This window comes from Cuculus canorus, chromosome 13, assembly GCF_017976375.1.
Source record: "Cuculus canorus isolate bCucCan1 chromosome 13, bCucCan1.pri, whole genome shotgun sequence".
Classification (NCBI taxonomy): Eukaryota; Metazoa; Chordata; class Aves; order Cuculiformes; family Cuculidae; genus Cuculus; species Cuculus canorus.
This window is the reverse complement of record NC_071413.1, coordinates 9,962,888-9,990,818: the sequence shown is the minus strand read 5'-3', so window position 1 is coordinate 9,990,818 and position 27,931 is coordinate 9,962,888. Positions and strand designations below refer to the sequence as shown.

Genomic DNA, 27,931 nt, shown 5'->3' with positions numbered 1-27,931 from the left:
CAGTTCACCTCCCCCTCGACCCTTTTTCTTAGCGTTGCTATGTCTCTTCATGGAGAACTTGAGACCACTGCGGTTTCTAGTTAAACCACTCATGTTTTTCAAGAATGGCTGAAAGAAGCCTTGTGATTTCTTCGCAGGGCTCAGAGTACTTATTTTTGCCTGATCATTGCTTATAGTCCTCTCTTTCTTGCCTGTTTTCTTTATATTTTCTGCTTGCACTGTTAGTCTTCAGGACTAAGTACGATAGAAACCCGACTGCTATTTGATAGAATTTTAGGATAAAAATGGTCACTTGAGTAATTTAATCAAAATGGTACCAAAATGTATGCTTGGTTCAACGTTTAATACTTTTTATGGCAGTTTGGAGCTGTTACTGTTACTTGTGCTAGACTGGTAATGGCAATACAGTGTATAGCATATCCTGCTCAAGTTTTTTAATGAAGGCTTGTTGTATAACCCAATTCTGCTTGCCACTCCATGTTTAAACCCTTCCCTTGCCACCCAGGAGGAGATTTGACTTGTCAGGCATCTTATTTTATATGTGCTGTAAGTGTGACCAGACTGAACAGTGTCCAAACCTCCATTTTGATGTGTGATTTCTGTATAGGTAACAGCAGAACCCATAAGAAATTTCATAATGACATCACTTATTTAGTACCTGCATAAATTATAGAACACGTTGATTAATTTTTGTATGTCAGGTAAAAGAAGAGGTAGGGATGATATTGTGTTTGGGGTTTTTTTTAAATAATAAATAGCTGTGCATTCCCCCAAAACTACTTATGGAAACACCTCCAGGAACTGGTTACACATGCAGCCCTGCAGCTGGCTGTGCTGGTTCCATTCCATGGACTTGCTTATGTTGCTGGTACCTTCTCATTTATCCTAGCAAACCAGTTTGTGGGGCTGCATGTGAACTGGGTCATGTAATTGGGTTAATAATAATAGTTGGGGGGGACTGTTTGACTTTGGGCTTGTTACAAACTTGGAGCTGTTCCGTGGCCCGGTTGATCACACAGGTAGTACAGGTTGAAACAACTCTGTGAAACTTCATTCTACAGAAAGGCGTGGGGAACAGTGGTCTGAGATTATTTTTGATAGAAACAAATATTACTCTCACCAAAGATATGTGTGGAAAACCTTAATTAAAGACAGAATGTTCCCTGCAATTAAGAGCTATCCAGTTGATCATGGAGACTGCTTTTTATGGAGGAGCCTGTTGCTGGGGTGTACTGGGCTGAAACTGGCTTGACTGGCTGCATCTCTCTAATTTTTCTGTCTGTGCCTTTCTTCAGATATTGGAAGATGACAGCTGGATACTTTTTATTTTGGTTATTAGTGAGATGATATTTGAACTTGATTAGATTTTTTTGGTTTTGCACTAAGCTTTGTTTCATTGAGTCACATACTAAAGCACTGAAAACCAATGCATGTGATTGCATATGCTTGTTCTGCTGTTACTTCTCTGATACCTTATAGTCCAAATGATCAAGGGACTGACAGTTTGTGAAGCTGCTGAGCTCTGAAGGACAATTAGCTGTTATTAGAAGGACTGTGTACGAGTAGTGGCAATGCCCAGGCTATGGAAGGGTAGCATGAGGAAAACTCAAGCGTGGGTGGTGGAGGAGAATCATATCTTGGGAAGTTTTTTGGCCAAATGCCTTCTGGCTGTGTCTGGTTTGTTGCTGGTGGTGTGCTAAAGAGGCTGTGATGTGCATGCCATGATTGTTAATGCCCCAGAGTACCGTGGTGCGAGAGGATCTGCAGAAATTGTGTGGGTGGTAGTGAATAAGTATCCAAAATTAAAGGACAATGACTTCTTGCAAAGACTATGTATTGTGGAAGAATTCAGTGGTCTGAGGCAGAGGCCAACAGAAGTTTCTTCTCAACAAATCAAGGGGGTTGCTGTTAATAACTCCAAAATACAGAGAGACGTGGGAGATCCAAGCTGGGAGCGCCTCTGCCCTGTGGTGGCTACAGGAGGAGGGCAGCAATCCCAGCACTGCTGCCTCTGCCTCCCCAGGCTGACCAAACTCCCCAGGTGTGTTCTGAGCAAGATGCAGTGGAACATCTAGGGAAGCGTCATGTTGCTTAAATGCAGGTTACTTGGGAGTGGTTAGTGATGCCAGATATCTGAGGTTCAGTAGAAGCTGAGGGGACAAAGCAGCCTGAGAGTTGCTCCAAAAACTTCATTTGGGTAGGCTTGTTGCTGCCAACTTAACTAGGTTGTGACCTGAAAAAGTAATTTATATCAGTCTTCAGCATCCTAAGAGGTTATTGGTATGTTTAGAAATTGCAGATTTTGGTGCTATGTAATGGAAGAAATAAGAGCAATGTGGGTCAGTGTGTTGGTTCAGCTTCTGAGTCAGTGATCTGTTTGTGCAGAATGGATTTTCAGAGGGATTCCTCCCCACTCCAGAGCATCACCTGGATGGAGGAAGATTATTGCAGAGCTTAGAACAGTGGTGGATAATAACAATGAACAAAAGCTACTAAGGAAAAGATGAACGTTATAATGAATTTGAGATGTCTGGCCTTTGTAATTCAGAGCTTTTTGGATTTGTCTGTGTAACTCATTTTTGGAAGTGGAGTGTATTTCTCAAGTGGATCTCCTGTTATTCACCACTTGCTGTTTTTATTTACATCTTCTGTTGTGCTACCCTTGTTTCTTCTCAGCTAAACTGAAAGATATGCTCCAGGATTACAGCTAATGCACTCCAACTGCTAATAACTACTCATTCCACAGAACAAGGCCAAGTAATAGAAGGTACCCATCTCCATTTGGGGAGGGGAAAAAAAAAAATTTGAAAGAAAAATCTCCTTCAGGAGAAATAATGTCCTGAACAATGTGAAACAATGTGAAACTGATTGTTTCTTCTCCAGATCTGCCCTTACTGTGCTGCACCTTGTGCTATTTTCAAAATAACTCTTATTTGTTATTTTTTTAAAAGTTTAGGTCCAAGTGAAGGTCATGGTAAATAAATGGATAAGAAATTTGGGCTTCGTAATGTAAACCAAAAGGATTTCCTTTGAACTAAAGTATTTTTAGTGCAAGAATTTTTCCCATATGGAATCAATTTAATGTGTTCAGTGTATGTAGAATTTCATCATAGGAAAGTAAGCTGAGAAATACTAATTTCCCGTTTATTCTGGGCATCTCTGGTTCATTTATATTGTTTCTATTTTAGTCTTCACTACCCATCCTATGTGTATGTGGTGCCTGAACAAATTTGAAATGCACTATGTGTGCCCTGTTGCATCGATGTTGAAGAATCACAATCTCTGAATTCCTCTAGCATTACTTAACCTTCATCTTATTTTCTCTTCCAGCTTCTACTCTCTGCAGCTCAGTAAACACCCTCTAAAAACATTGTTCTTTCTCAAAATTGTGTGATCTTTATTTAAAATAATCCCAAAGGTTCTGCATATTTTCCCGAGTAGTGTTTTATATTGACCTATCCACTACCTGTCGAGGTCTGCCAAGCTCCGCTTAATTAATCTTTACCCTCATGGCTGTTAAAGCTTCTGTCCCCCTGCCCTCCTGGGCTCTGCTTCTTAGGTGTGCTTCCACTGATAAGGTTTTCATGCCTATAGCTGGGTATGACTTGTTTAGGTGGGACATGTTTTAAAACATGAGCCTTCTGCTAAGAGCTGATACCGGCTGAGTTGGCCGGCGTGGAAGAGTTGGCCTGCTATCTCAAGTACACTGAATGACACTCGCTGCAGAGTGACAGCAAAGTGGTGATGATCAGCTCCTCAAATGAAGTCAGACGTGACACTCCTCAAGTATGGCCAACCCTGACACTCTCTATCAGCTGTGTTCACATGTGGAGAGTAACAAAACCATCTCCTGAACCACAGAATTGCATTGAATAACCTTCTGATTTTAGGTTAAAGTTAATCTCATGTTTTAGTTATAGCTATTTATGTGAAAAGTAGGATTGTATAAAATTAAAGTTCCTGCCTTATTCCCCTTCACACCCACTTCACATGTTTGCTTGTATTGATTGCATTGATTTCCCTGTCTGCAGCCAGAAAAACTGCTGCCAGCCAGTGGGTGAGGTTTTTAGGGAAGCATTGTTTTTACTTAGTTTCCTTTTTTCTTTTGGTCATTTTAATTAGAGAGCTGCTGGGCAGACAGAGCAGGTTTGAAAGGGGGAGGCACAACAAAAGCTGGGCTTTCGGTAACCAGGCTTCACCCAGGAATATTTGGGAAAGTGCTTAGCCACATCATGCAGGCTGAACAAAACCATGAATCAGTAACCCTGGCCTTGGAAGATTAATCAAAGAAAGTGTTTCCACTGGCTGTTAAGGGCTCAGGTATCAGTGTGATTAAGTTATAATTCTCACTCGAGGATTGTGGCTGTCCTGCACTTTTCCACGCCCCGATTTCTGTGCTGGAACTCTCTTGGAGAAGGCTCCTTGCAGAGCCTCTGCATCTTTCTCATTCAGTGTGTTTCCAGCTGTGTATGGCACAGGTGGTTTGGAGTGTGCCTTTGTGTGGAGCTTTCTGTCACCCAACAACTTGCACTGGTTTGGTGCCACGTGAAAATGGACTTTCTGAAGCAGAGTGGAGATAGAATTACATAGTGGGATTTGCGATTTGGCCTTTACCAGTATCCCAGTTTGCATCCACAGCTGTAGCACAGATTACAGACGGTGCAGGTAATCTTCGTGGCAGTTAGGGATTGAATGGCAATTTAGAGAGAATTTAGCTGTCAGCAAGAGTTGTAATCAGCCCTCGTTGTTTTCAGATTTAAAAAAATTCTTCATGGTGGCTGTACCTATTGCTCGAGCCTTTCAGATAAAAGAGAATGTCAATGGAAACATAAATTTCACTACAACTCAAATTGATGGATAGCACCTATTTTTACTGATAGATAAACGTGATCCTCTTCAGAAAACCCAGTTGCTTTACCTTAATTGATGTGGAAAGTATTTAAGGAACCTTAGGTTGGGATCTAGAAGGCCTTATTGCAGCCCCTTAACGTCATGTGATGTGCTTCTTCTGGAAGAGTTCTCACTCCATAAGGTCTTGTGTTTATATAAATGTGTTTTGTTCTTAGTTTTCTTACCTCGTTAAATACCATTTTAGGGATTGTTTATAATAGTAGCTGGATGCTAGCCCCCTGCATTCTGCAGTGAGGTCTAACATTGCTTTTGGCTGAGTCATTTAATGCTCTGCCTTAGTGTCTCCATAAAGTGATTCTTGCCATTACCTTGCAAGATTTTTCTGAAGGTGTCTTAATATTTTATAATAGCATTTTTGCCCATCAGCTAAAAGTTGAAAAGTTGGTCTGTAAATGAAAATATGAATTATTTAGTACAATGCGGTTTGAAACCTGTGTATGTGGTAACCTTTTTGTATTTAACTTGTTCTTTGACCCTGCTACTTAATAGATAAATGGCGAAACTCGTCTGCCCTTTTTAAATCTCTGTCCTGCATTGTTTTGCACCCTTGCATTTCCCCTCACCCCTTTCAGCGTGATGTGTCAGGGAATGTAATAGAACAGTACAGTGGTGATCATGCTAGAGAGCTTTTTGAACCTTGCTTTTGTAGATAGAACCAACCTGTTTTGTAGTTGTCCTTTAACAACCTTTTGCTCTTTACAGGGCTACAAATGACTTGTAGCTTGTCTTGACCTCTTTAATGTAGGGGAGACCAGAGTCTGACTGTGGCAGAAGATGACCCATCAAGCCTGTAAGTTCAGGAGGGCTTGTCATCTTCATTCATTCAAGGAAGTAGGATTTTTATCTTGCATACTGTATTCTGTGGTGAGGTGTGTGCTAAATAGTAGTGAAATGTATTTGTTAACAAATCTCTGGGGCAGGTGGAGCAGACAATTCCTATTGACAAGGTATTGCCTGTGTTCTAGCTGTCCAGACCCTTCTGGTTTTGTTTTTTCTCTTTATGAGTCAATAGGTAGTGCCATTTTATGTAATTAAGTGCAAACTGTGGTTTGATCTTGTTTTGAACCCTAGTTAACATGCAGTAACTGTCAAATGGTAGGAGTTGCTGGTCTGGTTTAAAAATCACCATGTCATATCAATATTGTTAAAAAGGAAATTTTATTATTATTTTTGGCTTGTAGGCTCCGTGGTGGATCAGACAATGCTTGTGAGCACCTGTGTTCTGCTGGATCTCCTGAACTCTTGCAGGCTTTTGTAGCTATCTTTCTTGAAGTCTTCTGCATCTTTGGGTCACTGTGTCCTTTCGTTCCTGCTCTCTGTTGATATGAGGGATGCTGTGATTTCTTTTTTTCACATTTTTCTTTCCCCGGCCCCCCTTCTTCCTTTGAATGCTTGCCACGTTTAAGTCCTGCCATGAGGATTTGGTCTGAGCTTTGTCTTTTTTACAGTTGCAAGTGCGAGTACTTTATTCAAAAACACAGAATGGTGTCTGAGCCAAACCTACAGCCTGGGCCTGCCAAGAGTCCTGTGCTCTTTGATTAGCATCATCTGGTGCTCTGTAGGGGCCAAAATGGGCTTGGGTGAATCTGCTTGGTCTGCTGAGAACTGGGGTGAGGTGGAGGCCACTGTAGACAGGCCATCTCAGGAATGTGTGCAGTTGTGTGGTGCGCTGCAGCCTTACTTTGCACACAACTCTGTGTGGTGCCACAAAGACCACCAGAGCTGAGCACGTCCAAGCCTTAATGCCAGTAAGTTTCTCCTTCATGGTTTATTTTCTATATACACATTGGTTCTGCATTGCAGCATTTGGACTGCTACTGCGTACAGAGTTATTTTGCCACTTTGCAGAAGAAATAGGCGCTGTTATGAGAAAGAAGGTTCAGAGATAAAAAGTTGGAGTGTTACTAGCTAGGATTTCTTCATTTCCTGATGTCCTGAGGTAAGTGGGTTTTGGGGACATTTTTTCTCCTTGATGCTTTCTGGGCAGATGTCCAGGCCTTTGAAGTCTGCCATGAAGATGCTGTACTATGCTAAGCACGCTTCTCCCTGGTCCTGCTTCTGTCCTGCAGCCGGTGTCATGACTGTACCTCCTCTTGCATGAACCAGTTAGACAGCTGTTCCGTGCCAGGACCATGCCTCCCCTATTCCCACCACCCCAAATCTATAGCATAAGTTGCTGTGGCCACTGAGTGGCTATTTCTGTATGCTGGAAATGAAAGCAACTCATTGGATATTTTGCAACTGTTGATTTGATTTTGGAGCATGGTTGAATGAAGAAAACCAAAACTACCTCCTTGTTCTCACCCCAGTTATCTGATGTTTGTGTGACTTCGTATGGTTTGGCATAAAGGCTGTGACACTGAACTACAGCTGAGATGCTGCAGCACTCCAGGTGCTTCTTGGGGCAACAGGCTTTTCATGAGCACGCATTTAGCTTCTAAGGCTGTAGGAGCACAGGGACTTGCTCAGCCTTTCCTTTGCTAGGGGCAAAGGCATGCTGTCACAGCTCTGGGCTACCAAACGCCAAAGGTATATCCTCTGGCAGAGCCAAATCCACTGCAAGATGGTAGAGCAGTCAGTAGAGGGTGGTTCTGCATCTGCTGTGGTAACTGCTTCTTCCCTATATTTATTTTTGTCCTCGGACACCAGTCCCTGCCTGGGACTGCTCTGCCCAAACATTGTAGAAGCAACTCTGAACAGCAGCACTCTGCTTCTCCCTGCACCACATTCATCTGTTCAACCTCTGTTTAATGTACTTTCCCCTGAAATGACTTTGTGCTCTGCTATTGCCAAAGACTTTAGAACTGGCAGAGCAACCGCAGGCTGCACAGCACAGGGCACGGAAACGGCCCTGCCTCTGGCCAGAACATGGTCCAGCAGCAACTCTGGACTCCACCCTCCATATCCCATTCCCCAAGCACTGTACAAGCAAAGTTTGTACATGTGTTTCTGCTGGATTTTTGATTCAATAAATCTTATTAAAAATATTTTGTTTGGTTTATTTCAGTGTGTTTACACAAGGTCTTGTCCCTCTGTGGCTCATGTTTGCGCACTGCTTGCCCTGGTGTGGCAGCTGTGAGAAGCTAGGCTGGCTGGCCAGAGGAGTGGGAAGAGGATTGTCACAGACTAGGCAGAAGAGGGAGGGGAGAAGAAAAGTGTTTAAAAATCCAAAGAGAGGATGCAGGAGAAATTTGGAGAGATGCAGACATTGCAAAGGGTTCTGTGTAGGGCAGTCACTGGGCCTCCAACCTCTCACGTTACTTGGGATACAACAAACAAACCCTGTTTACAACTCTTCAGGTTCTTTTTGAGGAACCTCCGTCTCCTCTTCCATATGGTCAGATATGTACTCTACCAACATCACTTTTTTTTTTTTAGCTATTTCAGGTTTTTCCTGATCACAGGCTAGGTTTTCAGTGAACAACCCTGCCTTTTGCAGCAACTTTGGCACCAGATACAGATTTCCTTGAATGTGTGGGCTGAACTGCAGTGGGATATGTTTTTCTCATGGAATGTGCATGGGCAGGGAATGACCCACATGTTAATGGTAAAGGCCATCTGTCTGCAGTCTTCTTAAGCCTGGCAAGGACAGAGCAGGAACCGTCTGAGGTTTTGGGCTGTAACATCATCTTTTTCCATGATCTCCAGGCCTTGCAAGTCTGTCCTTTGGCATGCCATCAGAGGAGAGCTCAGCATAGGTCCCTGTGGATCTTGTCTTCCCCAGTCTCCTGTGCCTGCTGGCAAGTCTGATGTGTTTGAACCTTGATGCATGGGGGAATGTCATCAGTTTGCGTTCTTCTCCATGCTCTGCGGAAGGAGGAGCAGGCCAAGGATGTAATGGAAATACTGCTCTTGGTAATTTCCCCCATGGCATGCTGCATTGCATTGCCTTTGTGTTGTACAGGGGCTGATGCTCCATGCTTCTGAGGTTGAGCAGCATGTTCCGGTCCTGGTGTTCCTAGATGTGTGATGTAGCCATGGTGCCAGTTTAACCCAGGGCCTACCAGCAGTTCTGTGTCCATTGCTGGCGCTCTTGAAATGCGTGGCTAAAATGCCGTGTTTTTTTCCATGGTGCTAAGAGGTAAACGGTGTCCCAGCCCAACAATACTTCTGTCCAGTTGTTGCTTTATGAGGCAGAGCCTCATCTCTGATACAGATGTTAGTTAGGCCCATTATGGTATCTGTCCCAAAAGTCAAGAGTAAAGCAGGGCTGATGTTGAATGGGCAATATGGCATGGAATAAGGATGGATGGATGGATGGATGGATGGATGGATGGATGGATGGAGGGTAATTAAGGGTACTAGGCAGCACAGTTCATCTAACTCTAGTGCTTGCTTAGGAGTGAGCATTTATGAGTTCATCCTCTAACTGTGTCCTGAAGTAACTCAAATATTTTCTGCCACATGGTCTGGCATTGCATAATTCTGGCCTGTTTATCAAGCGGCAGCAATGGAGCGTGCTGTTCAGGGTTTTTTCACTGTGTGTTGCGATCAAGACAGTCTGCCAAGAAGATCAATCAATGTATCTGCTTTTTTTGTTAGCAGGCCAAACAGAACTTCAGTTTGGTGCTGAACATATAAAAAGTCCTCCCAAGCCCTACTCGTGATTTCTGTTTTTCGTTCTTCCCATTCTCTGATTGATTGGACAGCCTGAGCCAGCCTGCATTTGTCTGGCTGTTAATAAATATTATGTGTATATTTTGGGTTTATGGGTTGAACTGCTCAATTCAAAGGGTTGTCACTTTAAGCTGTTTAACCCACCAATTCACTCACTGGTGGGTTCCTGCCTGCAGAGGGGCTCTGCCTGTGTATTTCTGTGTTCAAATTGCCCTTGTCTTCAAAACGAGCCATAGTGAAAGTAGGTGCTTTAAAGCAGGATGTTTAGGTTCTGCTTTGACCACTACCATGGGCCAGGAGCCTAAATCCTTTCTGCTCTCCATCTCCCCTCTTTAAGGAGATTTTGTGCTTTTGAAGAGAGGATGAGGAAGGGGAAGGAGAGAACTGTCCCTCCAGCCATGCTAGTTTACTAGATTTCGGGCTGTCATGTCATCTTTGGGGTCCAGGCTCTGCTTCTTAGAAGAAAAAGAAAAGCACGTTCTTTGATCTTGTCCAGATTTCTGTGGGGTCTTTTTTTTTTTTTTTGTTTATTTGGTTGGTTTTCCATTTGTTTTGTTTTTTTTTTAATGTAAGAAGTCAGCAAAGGACTGAAACAGGATATTATTTAAACCCCACAGCCTTGTTGGAACGAGTTACTGGTTAGAAACTGTTCGTGCATGGGTACTCCCAGTGTTTTCTCAAGGTAGCTGCCTGCACCCTGCTAGCCCAGGATGGACTGCCATCGCTGTTGAGGCTTGCGAGCTCTTGAATGTAGTAAGGTGGAAGGTGCTGGAGAGGAGCTGTGGCAGTGAGCTGCGGCTGAGTGTGCTGGCTGTGAAGTGGCGGGTGTAATGCATGCAGAGAGAGCATTGTCATTTCCCAGAGAAGAGTGATGATGCATTTTGGGCTGATTACAATAGCTTCATTGGTTCCATGGTAAAAAGGATAATGAAGGGGAAAATGCTAGGATTCACTTGCAGAGGGTTAGGGAAGAGTGCAAAGAGCAACTATAACCTGTCCCTTCTCTGTGGTGTGCCTTCATCTCCATTCTGAAAGGCAGCACTGTAAATCCAGAAACAGTTCAGGTGATGATGGTCAGAAATACAGGGAAGACCTAAATGAGCCAGGACTCATCAGTCTGGGAAAGGGGTATTTATGGTGGATGTTGTACAGGTCTGTATAATTGACATATGTTCTGGAGAGACTGAATACATAGTTCACCATCGTCCCTTGTGCAAGAACTACCAGGGTGTTAAATACAAGTAGTAGGAGGAGGTTTTCATGCAGCTTGCAGATATGCTGTGAAACTCTATGTGGCAGGATACATTGGATGTTCTACATGTGGATTATCTACATGTGCTTCAAGGAGGATGAGACAATTTAATGGCAAGAAATTAATTTGAGGAGCACTAAGGGAACAGAATCTCCACCTGTTTCAGTGTCTCCACGCTGCAGGCAGTTGGATAATGGTAACGATGTTCAGTAAGAGCACGATACATGCGTGTCCTGTGCTTATGCTGCCTCCTAAGAAGGAGGAACAGGACCCCTGTCTGGGTTGACCCCATATACTCTATGGCCAGCCTTTTTAAGAACATGCAGATAACATCTCATCTCTGCCTTTTGTGTCGCAGCAAAGGCTTCTGGAAGTACTTGAGCACAAGAGGCACAAAGGTTAAGATGTCCAGAGGGCTTGCAGATGTAAGTGTGGGGAAGGCGTACAGGAAGCCTGATTCAACCCTCATTAATACAGTGTTAGATTTTGTAAAGGAAAAAGCCATTGAATGACGGGAGGCGGAGGCGTGTAGGAGTCAAAAGAAAAGGCTGTAATGTCATAGACCTGTTACTAGGTGGCGGTAGCAAATTGTTAATGATACAGAAAAGTCCCAGTTTCCAGCAAGTGTTTTTATATCAGGAGAGAAGTTGGAGGATGTGTTTGTAAAACACGCGTGATGAGTTACTCCCTGCTCTGCTAGTAATCCAAGATAATGTCAAACACTTTTGATAAGGAAATGCTATTTAAATCAATAGGCCCAGATAACTTTGACCTAAACATATCAGAATTGTTGGTTGTTATTTTACATTCAGATTATTAGGGAATTTCAGAAGACTGACTGAAGTTGGGCAGTGCTGGAATAACCTGTATGCCATTGCCCCCATGTTTATTCTGGGCAAAATTTTAGAAATATGGATACATTATTTGATTAATAAATAACTAAAGGTAAGACATATTGTTAACACCACTCAGCTTGTGTTTATGGTAAGCGCAGTAAGTTCTCTCAAACGACCCTGGCTTTTTTTTCCTAAGATGACCATGGTGATACGATAAGGCTGACAGTGTATATTTAAAACACTTAGCATTGTGTCAGACCCAGATTCAACCCTACATAACATTTGAGTTGGAAAAGTTGACTCTGTGTGTCATTAGCAAAGTGCTGGGTGAATGAGATTTCCATAATTGGTGATATTAGTGGTTGTCTCTGGAGAATAAGATTCAAATCAAGCTTTTGTAGGCGCTGCTGCAGTATATGGTAAATTTGTCCCTGTCCTCAAAGCCTTTATTCAGTCACTTCTCATTAGAGTTCATCTCACCAATGTGTTCATCACCACCTTTGTGATACAGCAGGTACTGATACTATGAAGCACAAGTCTTTCAGGAGCAGGAGGATATTTTTGCAGTAGGATCAGTGGTGATCTGTAAGTGATGAAACCTTTTTTTCACTTGTGCTACAGAACCTGTAGTGTCTGTATTGGCACAAGTATTTTGTAAGTTGTCCTCATGGTGAGGCACACTGTTGCCTACACCCTGCCTGGTGCATGACGTGTAAGCATCTGACTACTTAGATGTAATGGATGCCAAGTTCTTATTAAATGCATTGTAGTGCCAGGGGTGGTTTTTATGTAGAAGTGTTTTTATTTGGATTGTGTTATTAAGTAGCCTAGGAGATAAATTGATAGGAGTTATCATCTGAGGCTGTGAAGCAGCTTCATTAGAGACGTTCCGAACTGACACACGTTTAGCAGGTCTGTGTTTGGGGAGACTAAAATCACAAAGTAATGTTGGCAGTCTTTCCCAGGCCAGCAGCAGAGAAAATAAAAAGCATAGTAGAAAGGAGCCATAATGTTAAAAGCTCAGTATTTCAATGGTATTTTTAGTGGATGGAGTCTTAGAAGTGGAAGCTTGACAACAGACTCTAGAGCCCTTATCTCTCTCTCCTTTGTATTTGGCAACTCAATTTGGCATAATTTTTGAGCTTGCCAAGGGTGCTCTCTATGCTGTTGTCCCAGTCTTTCATGAAGATACTAAACAGGACTGGTATTGCTGTCAACAGCTTGTTTGGAGCTGGTCCTAGAGAGGACAGAGCTCACTCTTGGGACATCGTGATCTGTTCCTGTGAGTGTGGGAATTTAGGAGAGGAAGTCATTCACCATTTTGACACTAGAGTTTGTTAGGTGTCCTTCATACCTTTCATTCCCAAACTTTGCCCTGAAGTCCAAAAGCTTGGATTGTGGAATATTTCAGTCTTGCTCCATTCTCTTACTTTCCCCTTGGCGTCAGTGTGGTGTGGTGCAATAAACAGAGGGCCTGGGGTGTGCACCAAATGTTTCATGCTTTGCTGAGAAACCGCGAGCGTGTGGGTCCTACTTATGGTAAGATACCTGAGTGCATATAGCTAAGCATCATTTGATGGGATTCAATTTCTAGCATCCTTGTGTTGGTGGTGATTTTGTAGGGAAATTTGATTGGCCTGTGAGCAGCGCTTACAGACAAAGCTGCAATTGCCTGAGAATTATTTTATTTATTAAATGCTTTTGCTAGAAGATTGTGTTAGTGGGAAACCAAAATATTTGACAAAGAGGAGCTTGTCTCACTGCAGGCAAGATAAAACAGAAACAGGGGGTTGATGTTTTTTTTAAAAACAAAACATCTTTGTCAAAATTACTTTTAGCAAACTGTTCTTTTTGGTATTTCTCATCAGGGACAAAGGAGGTAGGAACCCACATGATGTGTTATGATTGGTGACCGTTAATTTCTTTTCAGTTACTGGTATGTGAAAATTAATTTTGGGATGAATTAGGAATGGTAATAAAAATTTCAAATTTCCTGCCAGAAGGTTGTGTCCCGAGAGCTTTAGTTGCCACATTGTTCTGCTGTAGTGGCTCCATTGCTAACCTGTTCTTTTGTCTTGTCTTTTGGCAGGATGGGATAAACATTCTTATGGGTACCATGGTGACGATGGGCACTCCTTCTGTTCTTCGGGGACAGGACAACCCTATGGGCCTACCTTCACCACGGGAGATGTGATCGGCTGCTGTGTCAATCTTATCAACAATACCTGCTTTTACACAAAAAATGGCCACAGTTTAGGTAAGTAAAGAAAGGTGTTCTCGGGAGAGGAATGCTCCTGCTTACTGTAATACTTTGCATGTGTTGTAACTCTTGTGCAACATTTGTGGGTTAGATTTAAGACATGGGAGAGAAAAAAGGCAATTGGCAGCAATCAGGAGTTGTAAATTGGCTCTGAGACATAAATACTTCCAACATGTAAAGTGGTTTCTATGCTACTTCATTTGTTTAAGTAGGTTACGATTGCATTCCCAGCTTCTGCTCCTTTCCTCTGCTGCTGCACAGGCCGTGGGAGGTTGCGTGGAATGGCTCATGGCTGGGCAACAGGGAAATAGAGAAGTGGGAAGTTTAGTCAGTGTATTAATCAGCTAACTGAAAAGACACTGTACCAATGTTTTTTTCACTTTTTAAAGTGATTTCTTTTTCTATAAGCCTTAACACATTGGTCCAAGTATTCCAAAAGCTAAACATTAATTTGGCATAAGAAGTCTTAATTAAGCACTGACCTATAGTTTGGTTCATTCCACAACAGTTTCAGTGGTTCCCCTAAAGTTAAGGACCGGAGGAATTTCTTAGAGATGTCCCAGCATCCATCATATCTGATTTGTCTAAAATTGAAAATTATGGCCATTTTCACATAGTCTTTCCCTTGGATGACATTCTCCGCCTAAGTTCTTGTCATTTTTGTGTCACATAAGACATACAGTAAATTTTGGCAAGTTTGTCTCGCTTTCTGTGCTGTAATTCATTTGGTTTGGCAGGGACAAGCACTCCTTTCCTTTGCTTCTCCTTGCTGTGTCAATTCCACTTCGTTGAATTCAAAATGAAGAAGCTTGTAGAAAAATATGAAGGAGTGGGATTGGAGTGCAGTGTGTGCCTGGAAAATGCATAGTTTTTGGTGAGCTCATGGAAAGAGTACTGGGCTCTCTGGGATTATGATATTCTATTGTCTCCTTACTTTTCCATTTAACCAGATCCACCAGGAGCAGTGTATAAGAACTGTTTTCTTGACCGTCACAAATTCTGAATGTTCTGTTAGAGCCAAGTCTTGAACTTTGTTTAGAGATGTCACATGAAAACTGTTTGGCATTGTATGTGGTCTAAATTCTCTGTTCTAGAAAATGTCTTCAGTGTCTTCTTGCTGCTGCTGAAATGCTTTTGACAAGTTCTGGGCAGAATTGTGGCAGTGAAAAACATGATGAAATGTGGCTGGAAGTGTGGTAAGGGTGAATTAGGAGAGAAAGAGGAAGGAGTCTAAGAAATATTGGAGCCATTAAGCAGAGAGTCTTGGGCACAGGACATGATGAGGGAATGTGATTGCTACAGGTCTCTGGGATGAGTTTGCTCAGGGACTAATGTAGGAGTGATTCAGATCTCAGATTTGACAGCAGAGCAAGGTAAATGGAGCAGCAGGGCTATAAAAAGAGCTTGCAACCCTCTGAAGTCTTGGCATAAAAAACTTTCCATAGTCTGAGTTCTAGCGCAGGCACATGGAAAGACCAAGTTAACCTGTAAGATAAAATACCCATTCTCAACCAGTTTAGAGATTAACTGGAACATGAGAAGTAATGAAGAAATCTGCTAGTCATAGAGATCTGCAGATCTTTTTTTTTTAACTTTAATAAAGTATTCCCAGCATTGCTCGGGTTTAGCAGGTTTGTCTTCAAACCAAGTTTGCAGAGAGCAAAAGCATTGAGGGGTTTAAAACAAGACTTTAAAGATGAACCAGACTTAAAATTAATGGAAAACATCAAGCTTGGCTGCAGTCTGTTTTCTCTGCAAAAATAGTTTTTACCTGAGTGGAAGAGAACTGTTTCAAAGAGCTGTGTGGGTTTAAAAGCATTTCTCTTCAGTAGCAAGTCACAGAAGTATTCAAGTATGTCGTGGGTTGACCGTTGGTTCCTAATCTACTCTTTAAGATGCCCATCTTGCTGAATGTGTTGTTGCTTGTTGCAGTCCATCAGCACTGCATTTGCATTCTCTTTAGTTACGATTACCTAAACAGATGCTAGAGTGCCCTGCCATATAGGAAAAGGAGTGTTGTGGCTGATCACCCAAATGTAGGTTGTCTTGTGCAAACTTAATTCTGAAATGTGTTGTGTAGAAAATGGCCAAATATGAAGCAGACAGGATGGTTGTTGTTGGGTGGAGTGTAGGTGTTGGGCTAGAAGGTCCACAAGAATGTTGTATGCATAGTGTGCACGTTAGTTACGGAAAGGTGAAGTTCCTTTGATTAGATGTCAGGGGAGGGTGTCAATCACACTGTCCCCCAGCACTGAACCTTCATTTAATGTCGTGATATCAGGTTAACATTATGGACTTCGAAGAGAGGCTCTTCACACGCTCACTCTGACTTCCTGACCGCTTGAGCTGTCCGGTTCTTATGTCTTCACATGTGTGAAGATTGTTGTTTTAAATTGGATCCATGCTTTGGAGATGCTACGGGGAAAGAGTGTGGTTTCAAACTGAGCTGCCTAGTTAGAGCTGTGGCTCTTGCTTTCTGCTGTTGACTTTGCTGGATGTGGGTATGTAGTAATACAGATGCAGGATGCACTCTCTAAGCAGACATATTCATGCAGCCGGTCTCACTCTGTACACATAAAACATATTATTGGTCTTAGTTGCATAACAGAGAGTGTGAAACGTAAAAATGCTTGAATTTAAAAGCAGTGTAAGTTTGTTTATAGAACCATAGAGTAATTTGTGTTGGGAGAGATCTGTGAAGGTCGTGCATCCAACACCCCGCTGTGAAAACAGGACCAGCTAGATCAGGTTACTCAAACTGTCAAGTTTTTACTGTCTCTGAGAATGAAGATCTCTCAGGGGGCTTTTCTGGTCCCCTGAGTCAATGTTTGACCACCTTTACATGAAATTATTTTTCCCTAACACCTAATCGCAATTTCCCATGTTGCAAGTAGTCTCGGTTGCCTCCTATCTCCTGTCACCATGCATCTCCTTAGAGAAGGCTGCCTCTCTATTTTCTGTACCCTCCCATTAGATAGCTGTACGCAGCAATGAGTGTTTGAACAACCTCTGAATAAGACTGAACAACCCAGTTTCTCTTAGCCTCTCTTCATCTTGTTGGCCTCTGCTGAACTCACTCCAGTTGCACTGTCTGTCTTGTATAGAGAAGTCCAAAAGTGAACATTGTACTCCAAGTTTATATTCGCAAGTGTTGAAAGGAGAGAGCATTTGGTTTTGGATCTGTACTGTTTCAAGTAGTAATTATTTGTTTCCCGTGTGGGCTTGTAAAATTGGCTTAAATTACGATGTCAGGCTGATCTGGTTGCATTACATTGCAGCACTTGGTTAAAATAGTCCTAACGTTAAAAACAGAGAACAATATATTCGTGCTTCTGTGCAGGCTGTAGTGTGTTTCAGTGCCAGACAGAAGGGACTGCTGCATGGCTGAGAGGTGGGATGTGCGCAAGAACTGGCCGTACTGGTGTTAGTACCAGCCTTCCTCTGGCTTGGGGCAGAAAGCATTGCTGGGAGCATGCCTGGGGCAAGGGCACAGCTTCCAGATTGACTAAGAAACTGTTAGTTTAAACCATGAGTTAAGCTCAGCCTGGTAAGGTGAACGGGGCATTCCCTTGTGCTGTTGGGGGTTGACCCAAACCCTGTGGGTCAGAGCTGCTGTCGCTGGCTGATGTGTCTCACCGTGCTGCTGCCTGGCTGCTGGATCTCACCCGTGGTGGATGAGGGACATGGGCTGAGGACATGGGCTACCCTCCTTCTGAGCAGTAGCTCACATCTGGATCAAATGCAGAGCATTGCAGAGCTGTGCCAGGGGCAGCCTGTCTGTAGCTGAGTGTTGTCTCTGGGCACAGCTCTGTTAGCCGTCCTAGGCAATAGCTGCCTTTGCTTAAATATCTCTTTTCTGACATGCCAAATCTAAATAAAAGGGGAAACCATGTACTTTTTTTTCCCATCTCTGATATTTGGAACTATAGCAGCTTAGTGAAGGAGGAAGCTGTCCTTTGCACAGGTGCTCTAGGTTGCAGCTTGGTCCTGTTGCAAGATTGTTCCCCAGCTGTAATGCAAAGGGTTCAATGTTCATTCCTGTCTCCCTGGCTGGTAAGAAGAACTAGTTATAGCCTAAGCCAAAGCAGTGTTATATAAAAGTCTGTTTCTAAAGGCAAAACCAATCCTGAAAACTAACTCCCTCTTAGTAACAGAGGGAGAAGCAAAGAAAAGAGGAACTGCTTTTTAGAATGTCACATTTTTGGGAGAGATCTCTGAAACATTCAGGCTTTTCCCTGAACCTTTCTTCATTTGCAAAACCTTGCAGAGCAGGGGACTGGGAAGGGAAGTTACCTCTAAATGCAGCAGGTGATGAAATGCAGGGTTAGATCTGGGGTTAATTGAAATGCAGTAACATTGTATAGCATGCTAAGCATGTAGCCAAGCAGGGACAAAAATCCTTTGTCTTTTTAATTCTAATATTTTTCCCCCCACAGGTATAGCCTTTACAGACCTCCCTGTAAGTACACCTATTTTCAGTATTTTAAGGATGCAAACAGAAGGGAGGGGGAAGAGTGGGGAGTGGTGGTGATTTTTTCTCTATTTGATGCCCTGTTAAAAAAATGGTGATGCACATTATTGAATGATGTGAATGCTCCTTTTCCTGAAACTTTGAAATCCTGTAGCTGGGTTTGTGGGCTATTCACATGCTCCCCCTCATCCCTTGCTACCTTTAAGACTACGTGGCTCCTTTTCCTGAATTAAAGCAAGGACTCAAACTTCATTTCAGGTCTTCAAATGCAGCTTCGACTTTGGGGAGTATATGTGCAAAGGCATTGAGTGGCCTCTCGTGTCCCATCGTCAGAGAGCCCCAGAATGCCTATTGATAGTATTCTCAGCTTCTTCCTGTCTCGTCCAAGTCTTGCCGCCGTGGTGGCATCGTTCCCTTTCCACAGTGTGGCTAGGAAGGGTATTTCTGAGAGTGAAAGTCAGGCTCAACTGGCTGTAGTGTGTCTGCTCATTGCCCCCACCCGTGATGAGCGACCCGCTCGTGGAATTGCTAGAGGGATGTATTTGGCATCCGTGTGAGGCTGTTGGTGACTCCTCTGATTCACCAGCCCCAATACCAAGTTACTCTTGAGTGCAGTAGTGGCAGCTGGGTTACACCAGGCAATGACATCTAGTTGGGTCTTACAGAACCATGACTTTCACAGTGGGTCATGAGGAAAAAAAATATTGCTCTTTTTCAGACCCAAGTGTTCCTGGACAAGGAGCAGGTGTTTAGGAAAAGAAGATAAAACCCAAATCAGGTCAGGCATACACTAATATGTCCACTGCATCCATTTCTCTCATACATAGAACTTCTTGTCCCTGAGGTTGTACTTCTGTCTTTGTACTTAGTAACCCCAAATGAATTTCCTCTCTGGAATTTCCACATTGTGTTTAAGGAAGCTGGCTTTTCTTTGTTTTGCACCTCCTACCAAAACATTTATTTTGTTCCTCTAATTTTTGTGTTGTGAGAAATAATGACTCCCCTGTTCACTTTCCCAATAGAACTTATTGCTTTACAGTTCTCTCCCATATCCCAGCCAGGGTCTGCACCGGAGGGCATTCCAGTTGTTTAATTTACCTTTTCATATCAGCTGTCAATACAGCTTTTTTTTTTTTTTGTTTATTTCCTAGGCTCTTTGAACTTGGTAATGTTGCAGTGTATTCTAATCCAGAAACCCTCTTTATGGGGGTTGTTTCACAGCAGTTTATTCACTTAGTCCAAGTACAGTTTTTTAAAGTAAAAGAATATTTTCCCTGTCCATGACTATTAACCTTGTGACAACCTTGCATCCATAGCAAGGAGATGGTTCTGTGATAGACCTCTTTGTTTTCCCTCTGGGTATAGATTACATTAGAAGTCAGTTTTACCATAGTCCTTATAATTTTTTCACCGCTTTGTCTTCTCATTTGGCTAGACTGCTCCTCTTTCTGAGATGAGAGCAGTCTTCATGTAGGGATAGATAGGTAGATAATTACTATTTAGCCTCTTATCAATCGAAAGTAACAATCCAGCACATGTACCATTGTTTTATGATTTACAGCCAAAGTGTTGCTGCAGGGCTTCGCAACACAAATTGGCAGACTGAAATTACCTGTCCTGCATAGCTTGACGTGAATCCTTTTGATCCAGGAGTGCTCTGTGAGCTGATGTGTACATTTAATGTGCACTTGTAGGCTGTTCACCGGAGTGTTGAGTCTCTGTCACAAATAGGGCATAAGCAGGTAGGAAGGCAGGCCAGACAAATGGGCTCTTGCAGCAGTCAGGACTTGAGATTGAACTAAAACTACTCCTGAGCTCAGGGCATCCCCCATTAGGCTGTTTTTTGATCTCACCAGATCTTCCTTACAGGGTCTCACACTTGTTTGTCTGTGTGTACTGTGCAGGGGAGGTGTTGCTTTAGTGTTAAACTGGAAGAAGACCTGGTCAGGTGGGTTTTGGGATCAGCTATTCAAATATCTTGCTGCTGAGTCTCCAGTGATTAAATGGTATCTCTGTACCTTTTTCCAGCCAGTTTGCTGAGCTTTTTTCCTTGAAAATGTCCTTCAGGCTTTTACAACAACAACTAATCCATTACAGTGTTTCCTGGGCCAGGAAGGAGAGCAGTGGATGCCCTATAGGCGTCCTACTAGAATTGTCCTCCATGAGATAATTCCTCATTAAAAAGAGGGCAAGAGAGGCCTGTCTGGGTCATTTCAGCCTCTGGCTGTTGAGACTTCTGCCTCTGTGTGGATTTTGGACATTCCTCTCTATGTGCTAAATGGCTCAGCTGCAGTATTGGCAACTTCATCCTAAGGATGCCTGCACCTGACCTCCATCATTCCCATCCTCCTTTTCCAGTATTCTTCCCTTGATTTATGGCCTTCTTCCCTCACAGACTCCTATGTATCCAATGTCCATTGCTGGCCTTTTTTTGCTCCCGCAGTCCTTGGCTTCTTGCTTGTTCTTCCAAACAGTTGAGGTTACTGCCCTTTCCTGAAGCAGAGGATGCCAAACCCAGGGTAGACTTTTGGTTTAAATGCAGTGACTATTATCAGAGATTGTAGAAGTCTTGAGGTAGTAGGGAATTCAAAGTTGATGTAACTTACAAGTGATATTTCTTATTATGGAATTGTGATCCAGGTTTCAACACAATATCCATTCATTATAAAGTAAAGAAGAGAAAATATCCATTGTATGAATGATAGAAATTGTAATCTTTGTTCTGCCACTGCGAAAGCTGCAGTCTGAAAATGTAACTGCAAACAAGAATGGAAACAGCAGCCTTACCTGAGTGACCCTTGAGGTTCTGTGGTTTGAGCAGCCTCACTCACATTTTTGGCTCTGTCTCTGAACATGCCCAATGACTGAAATCCCCTGGGGAGGGGCTGCCCAGGGTGAAAGCCTTATCTTGTATTGTAGCCTTTGTGATGTTGAAGCTGCTGATAGCACACATCAGTGAGAAGCTTGGCCAGTAAGCCCTGTTACTTTTACACCTTTCAAGCTTAAATGACTTTTAGGGTTGGCATGTCAGTGACATTACACAAGTTTGACCTTTCAAAGAATTATCAGTCTAGAAATTGTTTCCTTAAAGTGCTTATTGCAAAATTTCCCTTTCAGAGGCAAATGATGAAGACAATATTTTGCAATATTCACCATATTAGGAAGTTGAAATGGATATTTTTAGCTGAAAAGCACATTTTGTTGTAGTAAGTCACACACGGCGCGTATTTGCTTCAACTTGTTTCAGGTCCCTCTAAAGAGTGTTTACATTTTTACAAAAATATAGGGAGGGAAAGAAATTGCATTTTGGCTTAACACAGGCTGAAGTTAATACAAAAATAACTGCTTGCAAATAGAAGTGAATATCCTACAGAGGGAGTTTCACCTTTTTTACCAGCTTAAGTCAACGCTCAGGCCTACCTCTTTTATTTACATAAGCCCATATCAGGTTTATCCTGCCTAGTGGTTTGCTGAAGCCAAAAAAAAATGTAGAAAAGCAGAATGTGAAAGAGCCTAGTGTGAGATTGCAGGGATGCTAAGGGACAGTTGGGGTAGAAACCAAGCCAAGATGACCTAGGGGGTTGTGAGCAACTGGTCACCAAGTCTGAGGCAAGAGGTCGTCCAGATATCATGGAGAAGATGTGCCTGAAGAACTTGGCAAGAGAAGCATCTGCTGGGACAGTGGGCTCTGAGATGATGTCTCCCAGTGTCTGACAGGGTGGTGGAGAAACGTGTAGTTCCTCTAAAGAGAGAGGGCATATCCCACATGTGAAAAATGTAATTTTAACTCAGAGACAATTTGAGAGAAGTTGTGGGTAGGCAGCTTCACTTCAAAGGTGAACACACCCAAAAATGGATGAAAAATAGTGATGTATTGTAAACTGGGGTTTTTTACTTCTGACTGTTTGGGGTTTCTGATTCTTGGCTTTGGAAGTCCTTGGGTTCATAATACTAAAAAGTTGACTTCATAAACAAATTCTAGAGTATGGACTGTGGAAAAGATCTCATTCCTCATTAGAGATATTTCCTTATCAGCTACCTTTGAAAGAAAGAAAGAAGGGACTGACTTTAAGTACCATGTTTTCCTCTGGTAACTCTTCGTGTCTCATGCTGTATTTTCTTTGCACGCCTCTCTAACCCAGCAGCTTCCTCGGTGTGAGGATAGGAAAGGAGAAGGTGTGCCGCATCAGCAATGATGCAGTCATCCTGATTTGTGATTTTCAATTTCCAGCCTATATTTATAGACTCACTTCATTGCTTTGGTTTTGAGATTTGATAATTTCAAAGATAGAGCGTCGCCCTGTCCCTGGAGGTGTTGCCCTGTCCCTGGAGGTGTTACAGGCCAAGCTGGATGGGCCTTGGGCAGCCTGATCTAGTGGGATGTCCCTGCCCATGGCAGGGGGGTTGGAAGTAGGTGATCTTTAAGGTCCCTTCCAACCCAAACTATTCTGTGATTCTATGTTGGTCAGGATGTTATCCAGTGGAGTTTTGAAAATCTCTGAGAACAGAGGTGCTGCAGTGTCTTGGAGAACCTGTTCCAGTCCTTAATCATCCTCCGAAGTAAAAATTTCTTCCTTATATCCCATCAGAATTTCCCTGACTGCAGCTTGTGCCCATTGTCCTTTCACTGAACGTCTTTGGGAAGAACCTGTCTCCACCTTTTTTATCACCTGCATTTTGGGAGTGGGAGACTAGCAGTTAGGTTTTCCCTTTTCCCCCTCTCTTCTTTAAGCTAATTCCCCGAGCCTCTTCTTATATGGCATGCACTTCAGCCCTCTGACCATCTTAGTAGAACCCTGCTGGACCCTGTTTGTGAATGTTTTTCTTGTCCTGGGGATGCGGATGTAGAGACAGGGAACGCAGTCCAGTGTGGCAGCTGCAGCCATGCCAGTGAGAGCAGAGAGCAGTAATCACTTTCCACGACATGCTGGCTCCATGTTTGGCCAGTGTGATTGAGGTTCTGCTGAATTCTGCCTTGTAACAATCTTAATACCTTTAGTAAAAAGTAAAATCAACAACTACAGTAGGCCTCAAGGGGAGATAATTAATTTGCCAATGTCTCAGGTCTCTGCAATAGTGAAGAATTAGTTGAATAAACTTTCCAGATAACTGTAAGAAAGCTCATGCCCCTTCTATAGAGGAAGACAGAATCATCATAGCTTTCTTTAGGATGACCATCTAACCACCAGAAGTAGCAGTTCTCACTGATTTGATCTGGAGAGAGAGGTCTGCTCCTCCACTGCTCCTCCTCTGATCTAGCATCTGACATGGGTTCAGCCATGAGCAAGGCAAGGCAACCAGGCACCTTCCAGACTTAAGTTTCACTACGTGCATCTGTGTGCCTTGCCCAGTGTCTGGTTTCTGGCTGTGTCACTCTCCAGTGTGTTAGAGAAAAATGAAAAAACCCAAGAACAAACTTATGGGTGGCACAGAAGAGATTTCTTCCTAAACCCTGCAGGCTATCAGCAGGTGCTCTAAAGCAGAGGATTTGTGAAGTTTGTGTTGCAAACAGAAAAGCAAGTTGTGCTGCAGAAAACTAACACAAGAGTGAATGGAAGATGCTCTTAAAAAATGCGATCAAGAGTGATGAGAACCAGGCAGCCTGTATCTTTTTGATGCCTTCTTTTTTCCCTACATTTAAGTGGGCTGAGGGATTCAATTCACATCCATGAGCTTATTTTTATAATAGCTTGAATTTAGAGAACTTCTTAGGTGGACTTTGACCACCTATTTTATCATCTTTTGAAGCTGAATTATTGGCTGAATTTTAGAGTTATTTTTTATGGTGGTAACCTTTTTCTTATCCCTGTGTTCAGGTGGTGGGTCAGAGCTTCCATTAGGATCCGTATGCTTGTTCTTAAAATGAGATTTGTCTGTCAGTAGTGGAATTTCCTGTGTCGATAGCTTGCCATCTTGGGTTCATCAAAGACCTAACCTCAAAATTACCATCCGTTCCCTTTTCATCAAAGGTGTAAAATATTCAGACAGCAGCTTCCAAGGAATAAGAGAGTTCAGTTGAAACAGTGGGAAACATATAGGTCTGTTGAACGATACGTCCCTATCATTTTTTTACTGTTACTATTTGCTGGCTCTTGAACCTTGGTAGAAATTGCAGAAAATTAAGCCAGAAAGTTGACATGCCATAGGCAGCAGTCACAGCATCCATCACAGACTGCGGGGGCATTGAACCCAGTGTTCTGTTTTTATGCAATAACTTGCACAACAAGTCATGAAGTTCCTTGAGATGTACTTAAAGGACTGTTGCTCTTTCCTATTCCATTACATTATTGAATTTAAAGAGTGGCTCTTTAGTCTTGCCAAACCATGTAAGTGGAACCAGAGAGAGAAAGCTGGGTTTAATACAGGTTTTCTTTTTCTTCCTTCCCAGTCAAATCTCTACCCTACAGTGGGTCTTCAGACTCCAGGAGAGATAGTCGATGCCAACTTTGGGCAGCAGCCATTTGTGTTCGACATTGAGGACTACATGAGGGAGTGGCGAGCGAAGATTCAGAGCACCATTAAGCGGTTTCCTATAGGAGACAGACTAGGCGAGTGGCAAGCCATGCTGCAGAAGTAAGTCACTGTTCTGGTGTTCAGCTTCTTTTATTCTGTTAGGCTTTGGTTACTTTTTTAATATTAATTTATGCTTCAAAATTGCCAGTCAGTGCATTTTACTCAAATTGGTTTACCTCTGTTTTGTTGTTTAATAGTCTTTCCTGTGTAGATTGCTGCTGTTTCAAATGTAAAAGATATGGGAGAAGTTTTCAGCCAAAGACTGCATGAAAGCTTGTAGGAATGGAAGAACATACACTTTGAGGTGATGCACTGGGGGAAGGGCAGCGAAGAGGTCACCTTAAAAACTCCAACATAGGAGAAAAAGCCAGTATGTAAGTCAGCTAAATTCAGAAATGAAAGAGCAAGAAATAGCCTAAACCAAAGGCTTCCAAACCCAACCTAACTGAAAGCACAATTACTTCATGAATATTGAATGCATTTCACATTGAAAAAAAAGGGTTGAGTGGAACTTGGTGAGAACAATTGACAGGAGTTGTCAGAGGTCAGGAGTGTACCTTGTCCCTGAATAAACGCAGAGAGAACCTTGGTGTCTGACTTGGACAAATCTGTGGAGGCAATACTGAAGTAAGGACGGAGGACAGCAAAACCAACTACCATAAACTTCGGGAGGGTAGAATTTGGCCTGTTCAAGACACTGGTTGAGAGAGTCTCTTGGGAGGCAGTGCTGAAGAGCAGGTGGGTCCATGAAAGCTGGACATTATTCAAGAAGAAAGTCTTAAGCGTGCAGGAGCAGGCTGTCTGCACGTACTGTAAGATGAAGGGCACGGAAGATGACCGGCCTGGCTGAACAGGGAACTTTTGCTGAGACTCAGGAAAAAAAGGAAAGTTTACTGCTTTTGGAAGAAGGGACAGGCAACTCAGGAAGAATATAGGGATCTTGTTAGCTCATACAGTGAGAAAATTAGAAAGGCAAAAGCCCAGCTAGAACTCAGTCAGGCCACTGGTGTAGGACATAACAAGAAATGTTTGTACGAATACATTAACAGCAAAAAGAGAGCCAAGGAGAATCTTTGCCCTTCATTGAATGTGGGAGGGAACATTGCCACCAGGGATGGGGAAAAGGCTGAGGTACTTAAAACCTTCTTTGCCTCAGTCTTTAATAGTCTGACCAGTTATCCCCAGGGTATTGAGCCCCTTGAGCTGGAAAACAGCGATGGAGAGCAGGATAACACCACCCCCACCACCACCCCCATAATCCAGGAGGAAGCAGTTAATGACCGATTACGCCACCTAGACACTTGCAAGCCTGTGGGATTGGATGGGATCCACCCAAGAATACTGAGGGAGCTGATGGAGGAACTTGCCAAGCCACTCTTCATTATTTATCAGCAGTCCTGCTTAACAGGGGAAGTCCCAGATGACTGGAGGCTTGCCAATGTGCTGGCCATCTACAAGAATGGGCAGAAGGAGGATCGGGCGTACCACAGGTCTGTCAGCCTGACCTCAGTACTGGGGAAGATTATGGAGTGCTTTATCTTGAGTGCGCTCACCCTGCAAGTGCAGGAAAATCGGGGGAACAGGCCCAGCCAGCTGGCATTCATGAAAGGCAGGTCCTGCTGGACCAACCTGGTCTCCTGCTATGGCCAGGTGACCCACCTAGTGGACAAGGGAAAGGCTGTGGATGTTATTTACCTTGAATGTAGTAAAATCTTTGACCTTGTTTCCCACAGCATTCTCCCAGAGAAGCTGGCAGCTCATGACTTGGACAGGTGTACTCTTCATTGGGTAAAAATTAGCTGGATGGCCAAGCCCAGAGGCTTGTGTTAAACAGAGCTAAATCCAGTTGGATCTAGTGTTAATAGCACAGGTTCTTGCAGCACTAGAATGTTTTTTCCTTTCTCTGGTAAAACTGACCAATTTTTTGCCACCCCTTTATTTAACTGAATATTTATCCATATTGGACCTTTCCTTTTATCACATGATAGCACAACTTCTCTGAGAGGCTTTGCTGAAAGACTGTGAAGTATCTCTGGACAATCAAGTAGACTGCAAAATTGTCTCTTTTCTGCCTACTTCTGGACTCTCTCCAAAAATGTCACCAAAGCAGAGAACCGTGACTTCCCTTTACAAAAGCTGTTGATGTTCTTCTGCAGGATTGGTTTCTCCCTGTGTTTGTTCCCTGTGTTCTACAGAATTATTTCTTCTGACGTGTGTGCTGGAGGTGTGACGACTGCTCTGGAGTTCCTCGTATCTCCTTTGGACTTCTTTTTAAGGATCAGTATCATGTTTCCCATCTTCCTCCTCTCCGTAGGCAGGTTTAAGTCTGAGCTTGTACTTCATGTTAGTCCAGCTGTTTCAGGTTGGAGCTCCAAGCTCTTGGGCCAATGTTTTCTTGTCCTGTGGCCTTTGTTAGGATTCATGATATCTTATTTAATCTCTGCCTGTGCAGCTAAGATTTTCCTTCCCTTTGAAGACTCTCCTCCCTGACAGATCCTGAGAGGCACAGTCTTGGAGAGGTTGTCCCTGGACGGGCTTGCTGTAGGGGCTGCTTTCCTGGAGAACAAAGGAAGAACCAGCTCGGCAGTTTTCGTCTGTGCTGCTCTCCTGAGTATACTGTCACCAGAGAGGCTGATCTGATGAGGTTTTTGAGTTCTTGAAACCAGCTTACATGGATAACTTGTTTTCTTTGTGTGCTGCTACAGTCTTATAGGTTCTCTAATCTTGTTAGCCCTTGCCATGAAGAATCTGAGTAGGAGTCATCTGAGACTTGAGGTCAGCTGGTGCGTTGGTTATGGGAGGACGAACAATATAGGTCGCTTTTTCTGATAAAGTGGGAGCACTCGGCATTGCTTATTTGAGAATATAAGTGGTACCGTGCAGAAGGAGGAGAACTTTATGTAATTTGTACAGAGAAGCATGCAGTGGAGTTCTGATTTGAAGAAGGAAAGCTACAGACAGTACAAGGCTCTCTACCACCACCATGAGCACTCTAGGTGAGAGAAGCACCTCTAGATGCATCACAGAGAAAGCTGCTCCTATGATTTGAGCACTTCTGTTCTCAACAAGTT

The 27,931-nt window shown here is 43.1% G+C and overlaps 1 protein-coding gene across 2 annotated transcripts in view; it reads left to right on the top strand.

The window, feature by feature from the left end:
• Nucleotides 1-27,931, top strand: part of RANBP10 (RAN binding protein 10) — a 68,159-nt gene that overhangs the window by 21,528 nt on the left and 18,700 nt on the right. For both annotated transcript variants that reach the window (XM_054078980.1, XM_054078979.1), the window contains exons 4-6: nucleotides 13,706-13,873; nucleotides 18,313-18,335; nucleotides 24,736-24,920. In XM_054078980.1, the coding sequence (XP_053934955.1) occupies nucleotides 13,706-13,873; nucleotides 18,313-18,335; nucleotides 24,736-24,920 (376 nt within the window). The remainder of the gene's footprint in view (nucleotides 1-13,705; nucleotides 13,874-18,312; nucleotides 18,336-24,735; nucleotides 24,921-27,931) is intronic.